Source organism: Balaenoptera physalus (genome assembly GCF_965194825.1).
Source record: "Balaenoptera physalus genome assembly, chromosome: 2".
Lineage (NCBI taxonomy): Eukaryota > Metazoa > Chordata > Mammalia > Artiodactyla > Balaenopteridae > Balaenoptera > Balaenoptera physalus.
In genome coordinates this window covers 36,920,392-36,937,448 of record NC_138883.1, presented here as the reverse complement: position 1 = coordinate 36,937,448, position 17,057 = coordinate 36,920,392, and the positions used below count along the sequence as shown (strand labels likewise).

The following is a 17,057-nucleotide window of genomic DNA, read 5'->3' as shown; positions in this document are numbered from 1 at the left end:
GCTTTCTGTCAGCCTAGACTCAGGAAGGCGCCTATTAGAACTTTGCTCGGCCCAAGATCCCTTTCCCCTTCCTGCCATATGGTCCACGGTCCCTTCCTCTCTCTCGGAAGGTTTCTAAAGTCCTACCCTTTGCTGTCGGTTGTTGTCTGGGAGACCAGACCCTGCCCTAACAATAGTTGCTAAGGGGCGGAGACTTGGAATTAGTTCCCAAGACCCAACACTCCAAGGTGAGTCTCTGGACGCATGCGGCGACTTTCTCTGAGCTCTCGCGAGGTTTCCTCTTGCCGGAAGCAGCGGAGGGACTTCCCCGTTAACTGCGTCGCGATGTGTGGGGACTGTGTGGAGAAGGAATATCCCAACCGGGTGAGCGAGTGGGCGTCGAGAACTTCCCTCTCCCTTGGCCCATGGCCGCCCCTGAGGCTTCTCATATCCCCGGCCGGCCTTCTCTGGGAGGCCGGGCGCGGGGCGGACTCAGCCGCTCCGCCCCATCCAGTGATGCGGCAGCTGTATGTAGGCACCTGACAGCGGGGATGGCCTGCAGCCGTCGGTTCCTGCTGATCCCCGCCCTGGCGACTGATATCAGCCGTCACCCCATTTCTCTTGAGCTCCAAGGGGAAAACAAGTGAAACCCTACCACCACCAGCAACCCAGTCGACAACAGAGGGACACCCCCATCTCTACCCTGGTCTCATCCTCAAGCTTCATTTGATAACGTTCAGTGCTCTTCCTGAATTCTAGCGCTGGAAGGGACCTCTTAGGTCATCTGTTCTAACCCAATTTTGCAGATGAAACTAATGCCTAGAGGGGGAGAAAACACTTGGCGAAGTTCACATTCTAGTTTGTGTGAGAGCCAAGACTAGAACTCAGGTTTCCTGGCTGTTACTTTCTTTTAAATCTCAGTTCCTTTAAAGCTCAGGAGATTGAGAAGTTTGTTTACTCTCATTCATTCAAGGTATACTTACTGAACGTTTGTATGCGTGTAACTAGATTACTTTGCTAGGCCAGAAAGGGATACCCAAGAATAAATAAAAGGCAGCTTCCGTGCTGCCAAAGAGCTTACATTTTACGGGAGCACGTTATTAACAAAAAATGACTAGTACGGTCCATAAATGCTATTCCGGTTTAGAGAAAGGGGAGAGCAATAGGGGACAGCGCTGTTCTCCCAACAGAAAGGTGGACTTCAGTTGGGACTTGAAGGATAGTTGTGACTAGGGTAGAAAAGGAAAGGAGGAGCTGAGGCTGGGGGAAAATAACAAGAACCAGGATTCTCATATTGGTTGGGAGGTAGAAAATCTTTATAGTTGGTTCTGTCTCTTAATATTTTGAATAATACTTAGTCTTTTGGGAAGGTTTTATAACAACATGAGCACTCATATGGTACAACCTCTTTGAAAAAAAAGTTAAAGGTACGCCTGCTGAATGACCCAGCAGTTCCCATTTTAGACAGATAAATGCATGTGCCTAGTGTGTTCCTGGAGACTGGTATAAGAATGTTCATAACAGCATTGTTTGTGGTAGTAGACTGGAAAAATGTGATATAGCCATAGCATGGAACACCATGAGTGAATGAGTAATGAAAGTGAATGGAGCAGTGGCTCTCAACTGGGAGTGATTTTGCCTCCCAAGGGACATTTGACAATATCTGGAGACATTTTTGGTTGTCACACTGGGGTACTACTGATATTTAATAGGTAGAGGCATTATGCTGTACCTTTACGTTTCACATTTCTGTGTTGTGTTCTATTTCATACTTTTTTTTTTTAAGTTTAAAAAGAGATCTTTGTGAATCCAATAACAAAAACTGCACATTATAGGCACCATGAGGCAGATGTTTGCCGTGGATAGTGTTATAGATATTAGGTTGGGGAATTCCCTGGCTCCATGCTTCCACTGCTGGGGAAACAGGTTTGATCCCAGGTCGGGGAACTAAGATCCCACATGCTGCGGTGTGGCCAAAAAGAAAAAAAAAAAAGGATATTAGGTTGGATTTTTAAGAGTTGAGCTAATCAAAAGACAAAAATTATTTTGAGAAGTTTAGGCATTGGGCAACTATCAAAAAAAATTGAATAGGGAAATGATTCTGAAATCTTCTATTTAGGAAAATGAATCTTATGGTTGTATGTTGAGATGATGGGATGGGGGAAAATGTAAAAGGACAGCCCTACAGAGCATTTGGGGAACCAAATGGCAACAGTAGTATAGGCATGAGATAATGAAGACCTCACTTATTGATTGATTGATTGCTGCGTTGGGTTTTCGTTGCTCTGCGGGGACTTTATCTAGTTGGGTCTTGCGTCGAGCGGGGACTACTCTTCCTTGCGGTGCGCGGGCTTCTCATTACGGTGGCTTGTGTTGCGGAGCACGGGCTCTAGGAGCGTGGGCTTCAGTAGTTGCAGCACGCGGGCTCAGTAGCTGTGGCTCGAGGGCTCTAGAGCGCAGGCTCAGTAGTTGTGGCGCACGGGCTTAGTTGCTCCGCGGCATGTGGAATCTTCCCGGACCAGGGCTTGAACCCGTGTCCCCTGCATTGGCAGGCGGATTCTTAACCACTGCACCACCAGGGAAGTACCAGTCCTCATTTCAAAGAAAGAATTAACAGGACTCAACCAATTTAATGTAGAAAGGAAGAAGAGAAGAGCTGTCGATGATCTAAGGGTTCTCAATCTAGGCAGCTGGGAAATTTGGAAGTATTACAGAAATTGGAGCCATCTGGGAGGGAGGGAGAACCAAAATTGGGGGAGCAAATGATCAGATTTTTTTTTTATCATGTTTCATCCGAGGTTGAGAATGTAACATGCCAGGAGTCAAGTGAAAATATAGGATGGCAGTTTGGGTAAGAGATTCAAACAGATGAGTCAGCCAAATAAAGGAGTCAAAATAGAAATAATTTGTTCTCTTAGGAAAAGAATGTAGAGAATCAACCAGAATCAAGAACTGAGCTTCAGGGAATAAATTAATTTAGGAAGTGAAAATAAAAGTATAGGAAGAAGAGTAGAGAAAAGCACTGAGGTGACTGGAAAACCAGGAAAGTACCTGAAGCAGTTTCCTCTGATTTTATTCTGTTCTCAAATAAATAAAGGGCTGTCATAAGGAAGAACTGAGCTTTTCTTTGAAATTTCAGAAGGCAGATTTAGAAATAATTAGTGGGTGGATGTTAGGGGGTTGTAGGCTTTGAATCAGAATAAAGAATTTTCTAACAGATTTTTTTTTTTTAATAGAATGGGTAACCTTAGAGGAATTGAACTCTCTTCCTGTTGTTCTGTAGAGACTAAATGACTACTTGAAATCTCAAGGATCCTTCCAACTCTGGGATTTTTTTAAGTCATGAGATATTTTTAAGGGCGGTAAGAGCAGAAGCCACTCTGCTTGAGCCTAGCAAAGGAAAAGGTACTCAGGTGGTGGTAGCAAGTATAGTTCACTCATTCAGAAAGTTTGGCAGAGGAAAATAATGGATTAGCATGTTGGGTAGGTCTAAATGCAGAATGAGGAGGTAATAAATGTTTGATTATTTATCTTTGGTTTCATAAAATTTCTGGAGTTTTGTGGTGGATGTTTTCCACAGGCTAGAAAATTTCTAACAGAGCTCTGGCCCACTTGCTTGTAAAATTACGCCAAGAACTTGAACTCAAGCATGAATCAGATTGGAAATGAACCATAATAATTTTCTGAACTCAAATTTTTTTACTCAACTGTGAACCAAACTATTTTTTTTCATTCAGAAAAGCATTTAGCAAACCAGTTGGAACTAGAACTCTACTGCATTTTCTAAAATAACTGATCAGGCCTAAAATTGTAATAAAACATTTCCACATCAAACTGGAAATGAAGCCTATATTTCATATAGTTCAAGTTTCAGCTCTAAAATTCTTAGTAATTCAGCAGCAATACAGAAATATAGCTTAAATTTAGGTTAATCAGAAGGAAGTAATGAGTGTAAATTAGTTATATGTTTAAATTAGAAATTATGTTTTATATACCTCACTTAAAATTAAACTATAAAAGTTCACGTACTCAAATTGTTGCTTAGCATTAAACCATATTTAATTAAATGCTGAGTCTGATATATAATTGGTAAAACAATTGTATGGAAATGGATGCTTTAAAATGATGCATTTTAAAATGCCTATATTAAAAAAAAAATCTGGAATCAATAACCTAACTTTCCACTTTAAGACAGTGAAAAAAACAAGAGCAGAGTAAACCCAAAGCGAGCAGAAGAAAGGAAATAATAAAGACTAGAGTAGAAATTATGAACTAGGAAATAGAAAAACAATAGAGAAAATCAGCAAAACTAGAATTTGGTTCTTTAAAAACTGTATTTTCTATTTTCAATTTTAAGTACTCCCTGACAAAACATATGCACTGTTAAGTTATACCATCTGAAATAATAGTTTTTTGGAAGAAGCAAATTGGCCCAATCATTGTCAGTATAGTTGCGGATTTCTCAAATTTGTAAGAGTTTATCATAATATACTTTCATACTAATTATCATCATAGTATTCAACTATTCTTTTTTTTTTTTTTTTAGTAAATTTATTTATTTTTGGCTGCATTGGATCTTCGTTGCTGTGCGCGGGCTTTCTCTAGTTGCAGCGAGCGGGGGCCGCTCTTCGTTGCGGTGCGCAGGCTTCTCATTGCGGTGACTTCTCGTTGTGGAGAACGGGCTCTGGGCACGCAGGGTTCAGTAGTTGTGGCTCACGGGCTCTAGAGTGCAGGCTCAGTAGTTGTGGCTCACTGGCTTAGTTGCTCCACGGCATGTGGGATCTTCCCGGACCAGGGCTCGAACCCGTGTCCCCTGCATTGTCAGGCAGGTTCTTAACCACTGAACCACCAAGGAAGTCCCTCAACCATTTCTTCTTGCACATTTGTATACCTTTATAGATCCTCAACCAGGATTTAGCTGAATCACATTTTCTAAGGATATTTAATGTTTGCCTTTTTTCCTGTCTTCTCGAAACTGTTATAGTTTACTGTTATTACTGTGGAATTGATTTAGATTTTATTCTTCTTTTTCCTCCCATTGTGAGAGCCTCAAAAGCTTCTCTGAATATTGTGTGCTTTAATTTACTTTCCCAAATTTGGACATTAATAATCTTGTTTCATCTAATAAAAGAATCATGCCTCACTGATGAAGGTTATCCTCACTTTCAAATGACCAAGTCCCTTAGAGGAAGCCCCATCAGTTTCTTATTTACTGTACTTGCATTTGCCATTTCAAGAATTTATTTCCCCACCTCACAACTGATAACATAGATCCCTTTTCTCTTCCCTCAGTGTTTAGAGTTTACATTCTGCCTGCTTATATGGTCAGATTACAGAGGTTAGAGCATATTGTATAAGGTGCCTGTGTTTATATGTGCAGTTCTGTTGAGAGTTCTGTTTATTTGAAAATGGTATTTAGATCTTTATTCTTTTAAGACTTTTTAAAAAATTACTTAATATCTTGGAGTCTTTGGCAGTCAGCTTTTATAGATTCAAGGCAGTCCCAGTTCAAACCCCAGCAGGAGGGGCTTCCCTGGTGGCGCAGTGGTTAAGAATCCTCCTGGCAATGGAGGGGACACGGGTTCAAGCCCTGGTCCGGGGAGATCCCACATGCCACGGAGCAACTAAGCCCGTGCGCCACAACTACTGAGCCTGTGCTCTAGAGCCTGTGAGCCACAACTACTGAGCCTGCGTGCCACAACTACTGAAGCCTGAGTGCCTAGAGCCCGTGCTCCGCAACAAGAGAAGTCACCGCAATGAAGAGCCTGCGCGCCACAACGAAGAGTAACCCACGCGCAGCAATGAAGACCCAGTGCGGCCAAAAATAGACAAATAAATAAATTTAAAAAAAACAAAAAACAAACCCCGCAAGCTTTTTTGTAAAAGTTTATAAGCTGATTCTAAAATTTATATGGAAATGAAAAGAACCTAGACTAGCCAAATTATAGGATGTAAACTACCTAATTTAAAAACTACTATAAAGTTACAAAAATCAAAAGAGTGTGAGATTAGTGCAAAAGATAGACATATAAATCAAGGGGAGAGAATAGTCAAAAGTAGACCCACATATATAGGATGATTTGAGTTTTCCACAAAGTTGCCAGTGTAATGCAGTGGGGAAAGGATAGTCTTTTCAACAAATGTTGATGGAACAACTGGATATTCATATAGAAATAAATGAAACTTGGTCCTTACCTCAGACCATATATAAAAGTTATTTCAAAATGGATCATAAACCTAAACCTACCAGCTAAAACTATAAAATTTCTAGAAGAAAACAAAGAAAATCTTTGCAACCTTGGGGTAGGCAAGATGTTTTAGAAGAAAAGCACAAACAATGAAAGAAATTTAATAAACTGGACTTCATAAAAATCAAAACTGTTTGCTCTTCAAGAGACACCATTTAAAAAATGGCAAACCAAAGACAGAAATATTTGTAATACATATATCTGACAAAGGGTTTGTACCTAAGATACATAAAGAACTTTTATAACTCAATAAGAGGATAAACAATTTAACTTTTCAAAAAATGGGCAAAAGACTTGAATAGATATTTCACAAAATAAGATATATTAATAAGCACCATGAAAAGATGCTCAGCATCACTAGTTATCAGGGAAATATGAATTAAAACTACAATGAGACAACACTTTACATCATTAGAATGGCTAAAATAAAAAAGACATAATACCTAGTGTTGATGAGAATGTGGGAAATCTGGAACTCACACATTGCTGGTGGGAATAGAAAATGGAAACTAATTGGCAGTTTCTTATAAAGTTTATATATATACCATATTTTTATCGTATGACTCAGCAATTCCACTTCTAGATATTTACTCAAGAGAAAGGCATATGTCTACACAAGACTTATACACGAATCTTTATAGCTACTTTATTCATAACAACCAAAAACTGGGAAGAACCCAAATGTCTTATCAACAGATAGATCCATGCAATGGGATACTACTTGGCATTTAAAAAGCAATGAACTACCAATACGCACAACAACATAGATAATTAACATGGACATCATTTTAGGCAAAAGAAGCTGGGTGTAAAAGAGTATACTGTATGATTCTATTTATGTAAAACTTTAGAACAGGCAAAACTAATCTCTGGAGATAGAAATCAGGTCAGTGGGTGCCTGAGGTGAGATAGGGGTTGGAGATAGACTGCAAAGCAGGAAGGAGTTCCTGGGAAGACAGAAATTTTTGTATCTTGATTGGGGTAGTGATTACATTGGTATATACATTTGTTAAAATTCTTTCATGTATACCCTTAAAATGTGTGGATTTTATTGTATGTAAATTATACCTCAGTAAAGTTTATTTTTTAAAAAAATCAAAGCACTTGTTCTTAATAGCTGGAAATTTATACTTTAACCCCAAGGCTTTTTTTCCCCTTTAGTAGTTATGTTGATGTGCCTATGTTTTAGTATCTCCAAACTGCATAGTTAATTTGATTTCCCCCCACCAGAGTTAACCTCTTAATACATAGCACTACGAAGGCACTTAGTTAATGGTGGTGCTGGGAATCCAGGAAGGCTTCACTGCGGCATTGGTTAAGACGGGTCTTAACTCCCTCATACTTCATAAGCTCCTTGAAGGTGGAAACGTATGCGACTCATCCTGGAGTCCTCGGAATCCTCCGCCATGCTTTGCACAGTATCAGGCACATAGCTGCATTGGAGAAATGCGTTAGTTTGAATGGTTTTTAGTCACATTAACTATTAAAAATACCTCAGTTTTTTTGTTGGTCAGAAATGAGGTTGAACTACTATCAAAAAAAAAATAACCCAATTAAAAAATTGGTAGAGGACCCGAATAGGCATTTTTCCAAAGCAGACATGGCCAACAGGCACATGAAAAGATGCTCAACATCACTAATCATCAGGGAAATGCAAATCAAAACCACGAGATATCGCATCACACCTGTCAGAATGGCTATTATCAAAAAGACAACAAATAATAAGTGTTGGTGGGACTTCCCTGGCGGTCCAGTGCTTAAGACTCCATGCTTCCACTGCAGGGGGCATGGGTTCAATCCCTGGTCGGGGAACTAAGATCCCACATGCCGTGTGGTGCGGCCAATAAATTAATTAATTAAATTAAATGTAAGTCTGGCTGATAGAAGCATGGTGGAAGCCCAGATGTGACCCATGCCACTTAAAAAATAAAAGTGTTGGCCAGGATGTGAAGAAAAGGAAACCCCAGTACACTGTTGGTGAGAATGTAAATTGGTACAGCCACTATGGAAAACAGTGTGGAGGTTCCTCAAAAAATTAAAAATACAACTACAATATGATCCAGCAGGTCCACTCCTGGGTATATATCTGAAGAAAATGAAAACACTAATTCAAAAAGATACATGCACCCCAGTATTCATAGCAGCATTATTTACAATAACCAAGATGTGAAAGCAACCTAAGTGTCCATCACAGATGGATAAAGAAGATGTAGTATATATATACAATATATATTGCTCATCCATAAAAAAGAATGAAATTTTGCCATTTGCGACAACATGGATGGACCTGGAGAGTACTATGCTTAGCAAAATAAGTCCGAGAAGGACAGATACTGTATGTTTTCACTTATATGTGGAATCTAAAAAATCAAGCAGGGGCTTCCCTGGTGGCCCAGTGGGTAAGACTCTGCACTGCCAATACAGGGGGCCCAGGCTCCATCCCTGGTTGGCGATCACACATGCATGCCACAACTAAGAGTCCGCATGCTGCCGCTGAGAAGCCCACATGCCACAACTAAAGATCCCACATGCGGCAACGCAGATCCCATGTGCCTCAACTAAGACCCAGTGCAACCAAAATAAATTAATAACTATTTAAATAAATAAATATTAAAATAAATAAATTTGTTCTATTGAAATAATCTAAAAATAAATAAATAAATTTGTTTATTCAAACGAATGAACAAAACAAAACAGAAACAAACTCACAGATTCATGGAACAAACTAGTGGTTACCAGAGGGGCGAGGGGTAGGAGGATGTAAAGGAGATTAAGAGGTACAAACTACTAGGTATAAAATGAGTAAGTTGCAAAGATGTAATGTACAGCAGAAGGAATATAACCCATATTATATAATAACTTTATATGGAGTGTAATCTATAAAAATATTGAATCAATATGTTGCATGCCTGACACTAATTATAATATTTTAAGTCAACTATAATTTAAAAAAAAGAAATAACATTCTGTAATAACCTAAATGGGAAAAGAACTTGAAAAAGAATAGATACATGTATAACTGAATCACTTTGCTGTACACCTGAAACTAACACAACATTGTTAATCAACTATACGCCAATATAAAAATTTTTTTAAAAATGAGTAGAACTAGGTAGTTTATGAAGTGACTTTAAGTTCTGAACAATTATTAGTAAGCCTTTAGCAAAGACCTCCCTTGAGCCAGGAGCATATGTTGTTTACAGTTTCTTAATGACAAGTAAAACCCTTTCTCTTTTAAATGCCATGGTGTCAATCTGATGAATTGCAGAACTTACCTTTTCTGCCTGAATCACACATATCCTAGGGACTGACATCTATAGAGCTGAGAGTTTATTTCTCTTTGTTTATTTTGTGGTATTTTTAAGGCTTGAAAAAATGCTGTTTCAACAGTCAGCTGAGCATCACAGTGGATAAGATCATTTTTATCATTGGCTCAGTGTTTCCATTTTGATTGAATTTTCATTCTAGCTTTATAATATGATACCTCATTTAATAGTGTTGGCTATTAGATTTTTCTGATTTTTCCTTTTCACATGTTATATTAAGACTTCATTAAGCTGTTTCTAAATATCCATTTGCATTTAGTCCTCTTAAACACAGTTGCAGTCCTAAGCTCTAACACTTCTTCAGTTTTATTTACTATGAATAATACTTCTAGAGGAAAGCTAGTAATTTCAAAAATTACTTGGTGTACACTTCAAGCAAGTAAATTCTGGCCATGTTTTTTGCCTTTAGAGACTTTAAGTCTATTAATCATTTTCACCAAGGATTTTGAAATATAAGAAAATTAAAATCCCCTCAAAAAAGAAAATTAAATTCCTGTTTTTCTTATTTTAGGGTAACATCTGCCTGGAGAATGGATCTTTCTTGCTGAACTTTATAGGCTGTGCAGTGTGCAGTAAGCGGGATTTTATGCTGATCACAAACAAATCTTTGAAAGAGGAAGATGGAGAAGAAATAGTTACCTATGATCGTAAGTAGACTTTTTTTCCATCTGAGTCCGTTAGCAGGTATCAGCTTTTGGGAGTTAGGTTGCGCAGTCTTATGAGGCCTATTTCACTATCGTATTGCAACACAAAATCACTAGTTAGTTTTTGAAGAGGAAAATGTTGGTAACATCTCATTTATGTAGCATCATCAGATATTCCACATAAATGACTTTTGCAGACAACTGAAACTTATGATTCAGGCATCAATTTTCTTTTGTTTATCTTTAAAGACTGTGTCCTCTGAAACAAGATACAGGGACTTTTTTTTTTTAACTTAGGGTCATCCATGTGAATTTTCACTTTCTACTATAATATAATACAGTGATGCGCTCCAGCAGCTATTAAAGTGTTTAGGGCTGTTTGCCCTTATACTAAATGGCTCTGGGATGCTATGGTTTTTTTTAGTCTTGTTTCTGCTTTTATAGCTTTTGTCTCTTTTGTTACTGTCAGTTTATAGTTTCTTTCTTTTGCTACTGTAAGTATGCTACTTTCATATGCTATTCCTCATCCTTGATACTGGGAAATCAAATAAATAACTATAATAAAAATAAATAAGTTCTGAGGTTGGCATTAAGAATCTCTACAAATTAAGTATATGTGCACTTTCGTGCCCAGATATTATGGCAACTGTTTAAATTGTTCACATTTCCTTTTTGCTTGTCTCCTGATTTTTTGGTATGTTCTGACTATATGAGGATTAAATGTGCAAATAATGATATTTTGAAAGAAAGGTGCAAAAGACACTAAGCCTTTAGAATAGAGTCAGACTATGGAAAAATGTTCTAAATTAGAAGAATCTTTTTCTTTCTTTGTAGCATGTACCCCTTTAAACTCTATTTTTTTCCAGGTAATAGAGGATAGTGGTCAAAAGCAAGGGCTCTGGAGCGAGAAAGCTTGGGTTTGAATTCTGGTTCCAACACTTCCTAGCTCAGTTGTGGTCTTCCTAGTTCTTATCCATAGTGTGCCTTTGTTTCCTTATCCCTACAAACATGATAACAATAGTATCTACCTCATTGGGTTTTTGAGAAGATTAAGTGAAAAACAGATACAAATTATTTAAAACAGTATCTGGCACACATTAAGCACTCAGTGTATCATAGTTATTATTACTATATTGTTTTTACTAGAGCCTTTTGTTACTGCTAAATTCACTTTAAAGTCTAGTGTTAGCTTTTTGTTTATGATTGGTTAGTAGCACAATTTCTATCATTCCTGAGAATAAAAGCTCCTACATAGTTAGACAGGTCCAGCTAGTTTCAAAAACACACTTACATATCTGTTAATTGATTACCTTAGAGAGCTTTCAATAGGAATGAATATATGCACATTAAATCTCTGAGTGCAGGCTCTTAATTATATAGTGTTGCTGTGTGACAGAGTCTGGATTTTTTATCAAGGTAGATATTATAATGGGTTTCCTGCTATGTTAAATATGACAGAGTTAAGATTCTTTCAAAGCAATACCATGCTAAGACTAGAAATTTTACTGTCTTAGGATACCTTCTAAGACTTAATTAAGTCTCTCTCTGTTTCAGCAGATCTTTGTAAGAATTGTCATCACGTAATAGCCAGGCATGAGTATACGTTCAGTGTCATGGATGAATTTCAGGTAAATATATAAATGTCGGTATGTTATTGTGGGGGAGGGGAACAATAAGAGTACCCTTGAAGAATCTAGGTATAGTCTTCATAAATGAAGTACTAGTGAATCTTAGAGGAGACCCTCTCTTCCACTTGTGTAAGTTGAGAGACACTTTAGATGTGGGTGGATCTGTTCAAACCTGTCTTCACAACAGTCACAAAGCAAAACACATGCCTTACAAATGATATCTCAGTCCTGTCATTTTGCTTATAAAGAACAGCACATTATGGCTTCATATGAGGTTACTATTGTGCCTCTTTTTTCTCTACCCAGTTACATGATTGCACAATTCTTGGCTTTAAGTGTTGGCCTGCCCACTGCCACCATACTTGCTGAGCATGGAAATCATGCTAACGAAATTATCTTTGTTTCCCTTATAGGCATGTAGAGTCAAGCAACTCTGTAGTCTCAATTGCAATATTTTAATATTATTTGATAAGTAAAATGACAAGATAGGTGTATCATGGTTGGAAGAGAGAAGCTGAATCATATAAGGATAGAGAATAGGGACGTAGTATAAGGATTAGTCCTTATACCATTGTGAGAGCATGTGAAGAATTCTACAGAATTCTGCAGGCTGGTGTAGGCCTGAAGTTGCTGAAGATTCACAGGTCTAATGGTCAGGAAGAAAAGCTGGACAGTGAGGGAGAGCCGAGGACAAACTGGAAAGCATGAGGACACACTTACCTGTATCTGCCCCTCACTGCCTCCGCTTTCAAGCCCTCAGATTGAGTTACTTATTTAGTGTGAACTACATGTTCATCCAGAGGATATAAATGTGAGGTAAGAGTTTTAACAGGCAAGGGCATTTTTTTTAATCCTTTAAATTTGGGTGGTACTATATAATTAGGGAAAAAAATCTTCTACAGCAGAATCTTATAAAATAGTATAACCACTTTCATTCATTCTTATTTTAGTGTGGAAGAAGGCACTTAGTCACCTGTCAGAATCTGGTCTAATATCTTGTGGTCTATCTTAACATCCTGACCACATCTCCCCAGGATCCAAAAATTATGCCTCAAAAATACTTATATGATAGATGACACTTAGGGCAAAATCGAGATCTCAGTGAATGAATAGTGGCCAAATAGGGGAATGAACATGTCGGGGGCTTAAAGAAGCAGCTCTGTCCATTCACGGGAGGAAAAGAGTGCTTATAGCTATTTTGCAGCAGTTCCTGAAGCTCCTGTGAGCTTTTTAGAGTCTGTAAGTGGATATTGAGATTGCCTGTTTATACCCTAATTGAGCCATTGTGTGTCACTGCCATGAGACCAGAGTCTAGCTGATTTTCCTTTATGACTGAGCACAGCCATTTTCAAAGCTCCCCAGAAGTTCCTTTGGGGTAGAAAGAAGGTAAAGGAAGATGGCTATAGTCACAACCCCTAGATAGTGTGGAATTCTCTTGGAAAAAAACTCTTAAACTAGACTCTCCACCGCCAGTCCTTTCTCTCCCAACATCCACTCCCCCCCCCATATTCTATATTCTGCCACCAGCATATTTTTCTTAAAATAATGCTTTCAGACTACCTCATTGGCCTTTCCGTAGCTCACCTTCAGCTACAGTATAATATCCAAGCTCCCCATCCCAAGGTTCTTGCTGGGCTGGCCAGCCTCCCTTTCCCTCATTTCTCACTACTCTCCTTTTGCACACCATTCATAGCATTGCCCCAACTTTAGACTCTCTTCCTGCCTCCTGTAGTAGAGATTTTTATTTCCTCCTCTCTATGGCTACCCCCGCTGCATTTCCTCAGGAATCTCATGTTATCTTCTCTCTTCCTAGCATCCTCTTTTCTCCGTGAGATTTAAAGCATTTTTACATTAAATATATTTAATTCTTCTTTATTTGTTAAAAATAAAATCCTTTTGTTTCACTCAGCTCCCTCTTTGATTCATCCTCTGATCATCTCTCCTTTTGCGTCTTTACTTGAATAGCTGTTTACTTGAATAGCTCTTTACCCTATTTTCCTTATTTCCCTGTGCTCCTCCTAACAACCTACAAACTGGTTTTCATTTTCACTTTACTAAAACTGTTCTCTCATAGATTTCCTATAAGGTGGCCAAATCCTGTGACCTTGCCTCAGTTCTTATCTCTCTTAACATCTCTTCTGGATCTGGTTTTGATAACCATTGTCTTTTGGAAGCATTTCTTCCCCTGGGGTCCATAGATGTAGACTTTTTTCTTTCTTTTTAAATCATTTTGACTGTTCCTTTGCTTACTCTCTGGTTTCCTCTCCTGTTTCTCCCTAATTGCTTTTCCCCTGAGCTTTGGTCTCTGGTCTAGGAACCTTCTCTGTACTCCCTCAGACATTGAGCACACGCACCCTCAGTGTCTGATGAAACCTATCGGATATCTCCCGGATCTCCTTCTTTAACCCTAACGCCCTCCCTGCCCTCCCTTCTTCCTTAGTTTCTCTTGCTTTTGTCTGTCACCACTGCCACCACCCCCCCACCCCCGTGTCAGGGACCATACTGCTGAAACCTAAATTACTGCAGCAGTCCCCACAGTGTAGTCGTGCGCACTGCCCTCAAATTAATCTTCTGGAAACACATCATCCTGTCACTCCTCTGCTACTCCATACGCGATGTGCTTGCTCTGTTCCAGATCACTGTCTTTATTTGTGCTTTTGCCTTGACTTAACGTGTCCCTTTCGCTACCTTCAAGCCAACTAAATCTTACCTCTTTCAAGCTGAACTTAAATTCTGTCTCCTCCTTATTCTTAATAGTTCAGCCCATACTGCTTTCTCGCTTTTCTGAGCTCTTCTTGTACCCACAGCAGGCCCCGACTCCTGTGACTGGCCAGCTGGTAACTTCCATCTTAGTCTGATGACCCCAAGAACTCTTCATGCTCAGCTGCTGTGACTTACTTTCCTCAGCCCCACCCCACTCCAGCCCCCATCTTATTCCAGCAGCCGTTCAGGTTCAAGATGGGATTCCCACCATTGGTAATATTTTGTTTTGTTTTAAATGTCTTATGGGAAATTTAAACATAATCAAAAGTAGGCAGAATAGTGTATTCATCTCCAGTACCCAGCTTCAGTTTGCTTTATTTGTACCTCACTATTTCCACATCTCCCCACAGGATTACTTTGAAGTAAATCCCAAGCATATTACTACTTCTGTAAATATTTCAATATGAATCTCTAAAAGATAAGGATTCTGTTTTTAAACAAATTCATTTTTAACAAAACCATTGTTAAACAAAGTAAGATTTTCTGATGGCAAGAGTAGAGGGGAAATAGAGACGTAAGTATAGAGTTTAAACAGAAAATAAATTATAAATGATTACAGGTATCCGGTATTTTTTATATCACCCTAAAATCCATTAAAAGGACTATATATTTGCCTCAGGAAACAAGAGGGAAACTGTGAGGCTGCACTCTGTTCCTCTGTGGACCAGGGAAGGAGAGGACTAAGGGTCAGAATTAGCAGGTAATAATAGAGGGAAAAGGCCCATGGGACCCTCAGCATAAAACAAGGATCTGATCTTGCCCAAAGGTGATTCCACCCACTCCACCTTTCCTTCCAAATCGCTACCCTCAGGCTTTGCCCAGGTGGAGCCTTTGAAGGTCTCCATGAATGACTGGGGGGAATTCTGATTCTCCTAACTTGGCCAGTTTGGGTGGAGGGTGTCCTGATCCAACCATATTCCTGGCATCCCAAGTGAGAATGTGTTCCTGGCATCCCAAGAGAGAATTCTAGACATATTTTCCCACAGAAGCACTGCTATATGTGGTTAGATTCTATAGTACTTGTGCAGTATAAATTTAAAAGACTCCCTGGATTTCCCTGGGAACCTAACTGCCATGTGCAATGTTACTTCTGTGGGAAAATGCTTCTGAATTCCAAATAATTGACCTACAATGAAATTTGGATTCCAGACTGCCTATAAATTAAAGATTACAGGTGTAATCAGTCTTACTGATTTAGCAGCCTTTCCAGATTATACCATGTATTAGGTTTTTCCTTTCTCCCAAGTTAGACTGTAAGTTTTGCAAGGTCAGACTTTGTCCTTGCCTTCTCTCATGTCTACCGGTGCACGTGGCACATTGCAGAGCCTTTAGGCACTTAATAAAAACTTGTCAATGGATAGATTGGTTGAAAACTCAAATAGTTGTCTAGCTTCACACATTTTCCCATTTTGACTTTATTACTTTTTTCTTCATTTCCAGTGAAAGGTTGACATCCTACTAGTAATGTCTGGTAGGTGAAAGTAGGATTTGAAAGCAGTAAAACCTTGGCGAGAGTAGATTTTAATTTTGTTTTTGATTCATGAGACTCATATTTGTTTGCTGAGCTCTAGCCTGTGTTTCTACTGTGTGTGTAGAATAGACTTTAAAATTAAATGTGGTCTTTAAGAAACAGTCTTTCCACTCCTACAACTAGGTCTCCCTGCTGAACTCTCTAGTAGGAAATGGAAAGGCAGTTGCCTGGTTCTGAGTCTTTGTACTGTAGTCACTGTTTATCTCCGTGACCCTCTCTCTAGTGAGAGACCCATGAAACACAAACTGCCTTGACTGATCAATTTCCAGGCAGCCAACAATCTCAAAGTCAGATGTGGAAATACTAATAGATTTAGTATAGATGCTTGTTTTCCTAAAGAAGATAAGAAGTTTTAGAGTAAAAGTTTTGAAAGAAATATGTTTCTGTAGTTTATGACCATATTAAATATTCTAGAAAGGAACAGCTATAAGAACAGGACTTTGCCCTAAGGATTTTTGCCTAAAACAAAATAACTTCTGTCACCAGTCTGGACATTTGTTAAACCGAAGAAACAAAAACCTCCTTAAATAGATCAAATTCTAGACAACTAGCTATCTAAATATGAGACATGACATACTAATGGATTTAACATAATTGTTTATTTTTTCTGGGGTAGATAAAAATAGCTTTTTGGGTTTGGAATTTTTTTTCCTTTTTTGTTGTTTTAAAAATCATTTCTGTTGCTTATTAGTGTTGAATATTCTAGAAAGGAACAGCTCTAAGAACAGGAATTTGTCCTCAGGGGCCCACACTCAAATTGCTTTATTACTTTAAATAGCAGCACTAAGTAAGCCCAGTATGTGTGTTTTCTAAGTCCAGGAAATAGCCATGCATTTCCAAGATGACATTCTTGTATACATAGTAAATAGAGCGTCAGCATGTATTCAATTTATATAAACAAAAGGCTCTGGGATACACAGACTAAACCTAAGATATTG

The 17,057-nt window shown here is 38.7% G+C and overlaps 1 protein-coding gene across 15 annotated transcripts in view; it reads left to right on the top strand.

The window, feature by feature from the left end:
• Window positions 1–214: 214 nt before the first annotated feature.
• Window positions 215–17,057, top strand: part of CHURC1 (churchill domain containing 1) — a 49,194-nt gene continuing 32,351 nt past the window's right edge. For 6 of the 15 annotated variants that reach the window (XM_082451919.1, XM_082451923.1, XM_082451913.1 and 3 more), the window contains exons 1-3: window positions 215–363; window positions 10,065–10,200; window positions 11,752–11,825. In XM_082451919.1, the coding sequence (XP_082308045.1) occupies window positions 244–363; window positions 10,065–10,200; window positions 11,752–11,825 (330 nt within the window). In that variant the 5' untranslated portion in view covers window positions 215–243. Of the gene's footprint in view, window positions 364–10,064; window positions 10,201–11,751; window positions 11,826–14,632; window positions 14,802–15,207; window positions 15,244–17,057 lie in introns of those variants that run through there. The other 9 variants (XM_082451918.1, XM_082451922.1, XM_082451916.1 and 6 more) reach the window with 7 other exon arrangements.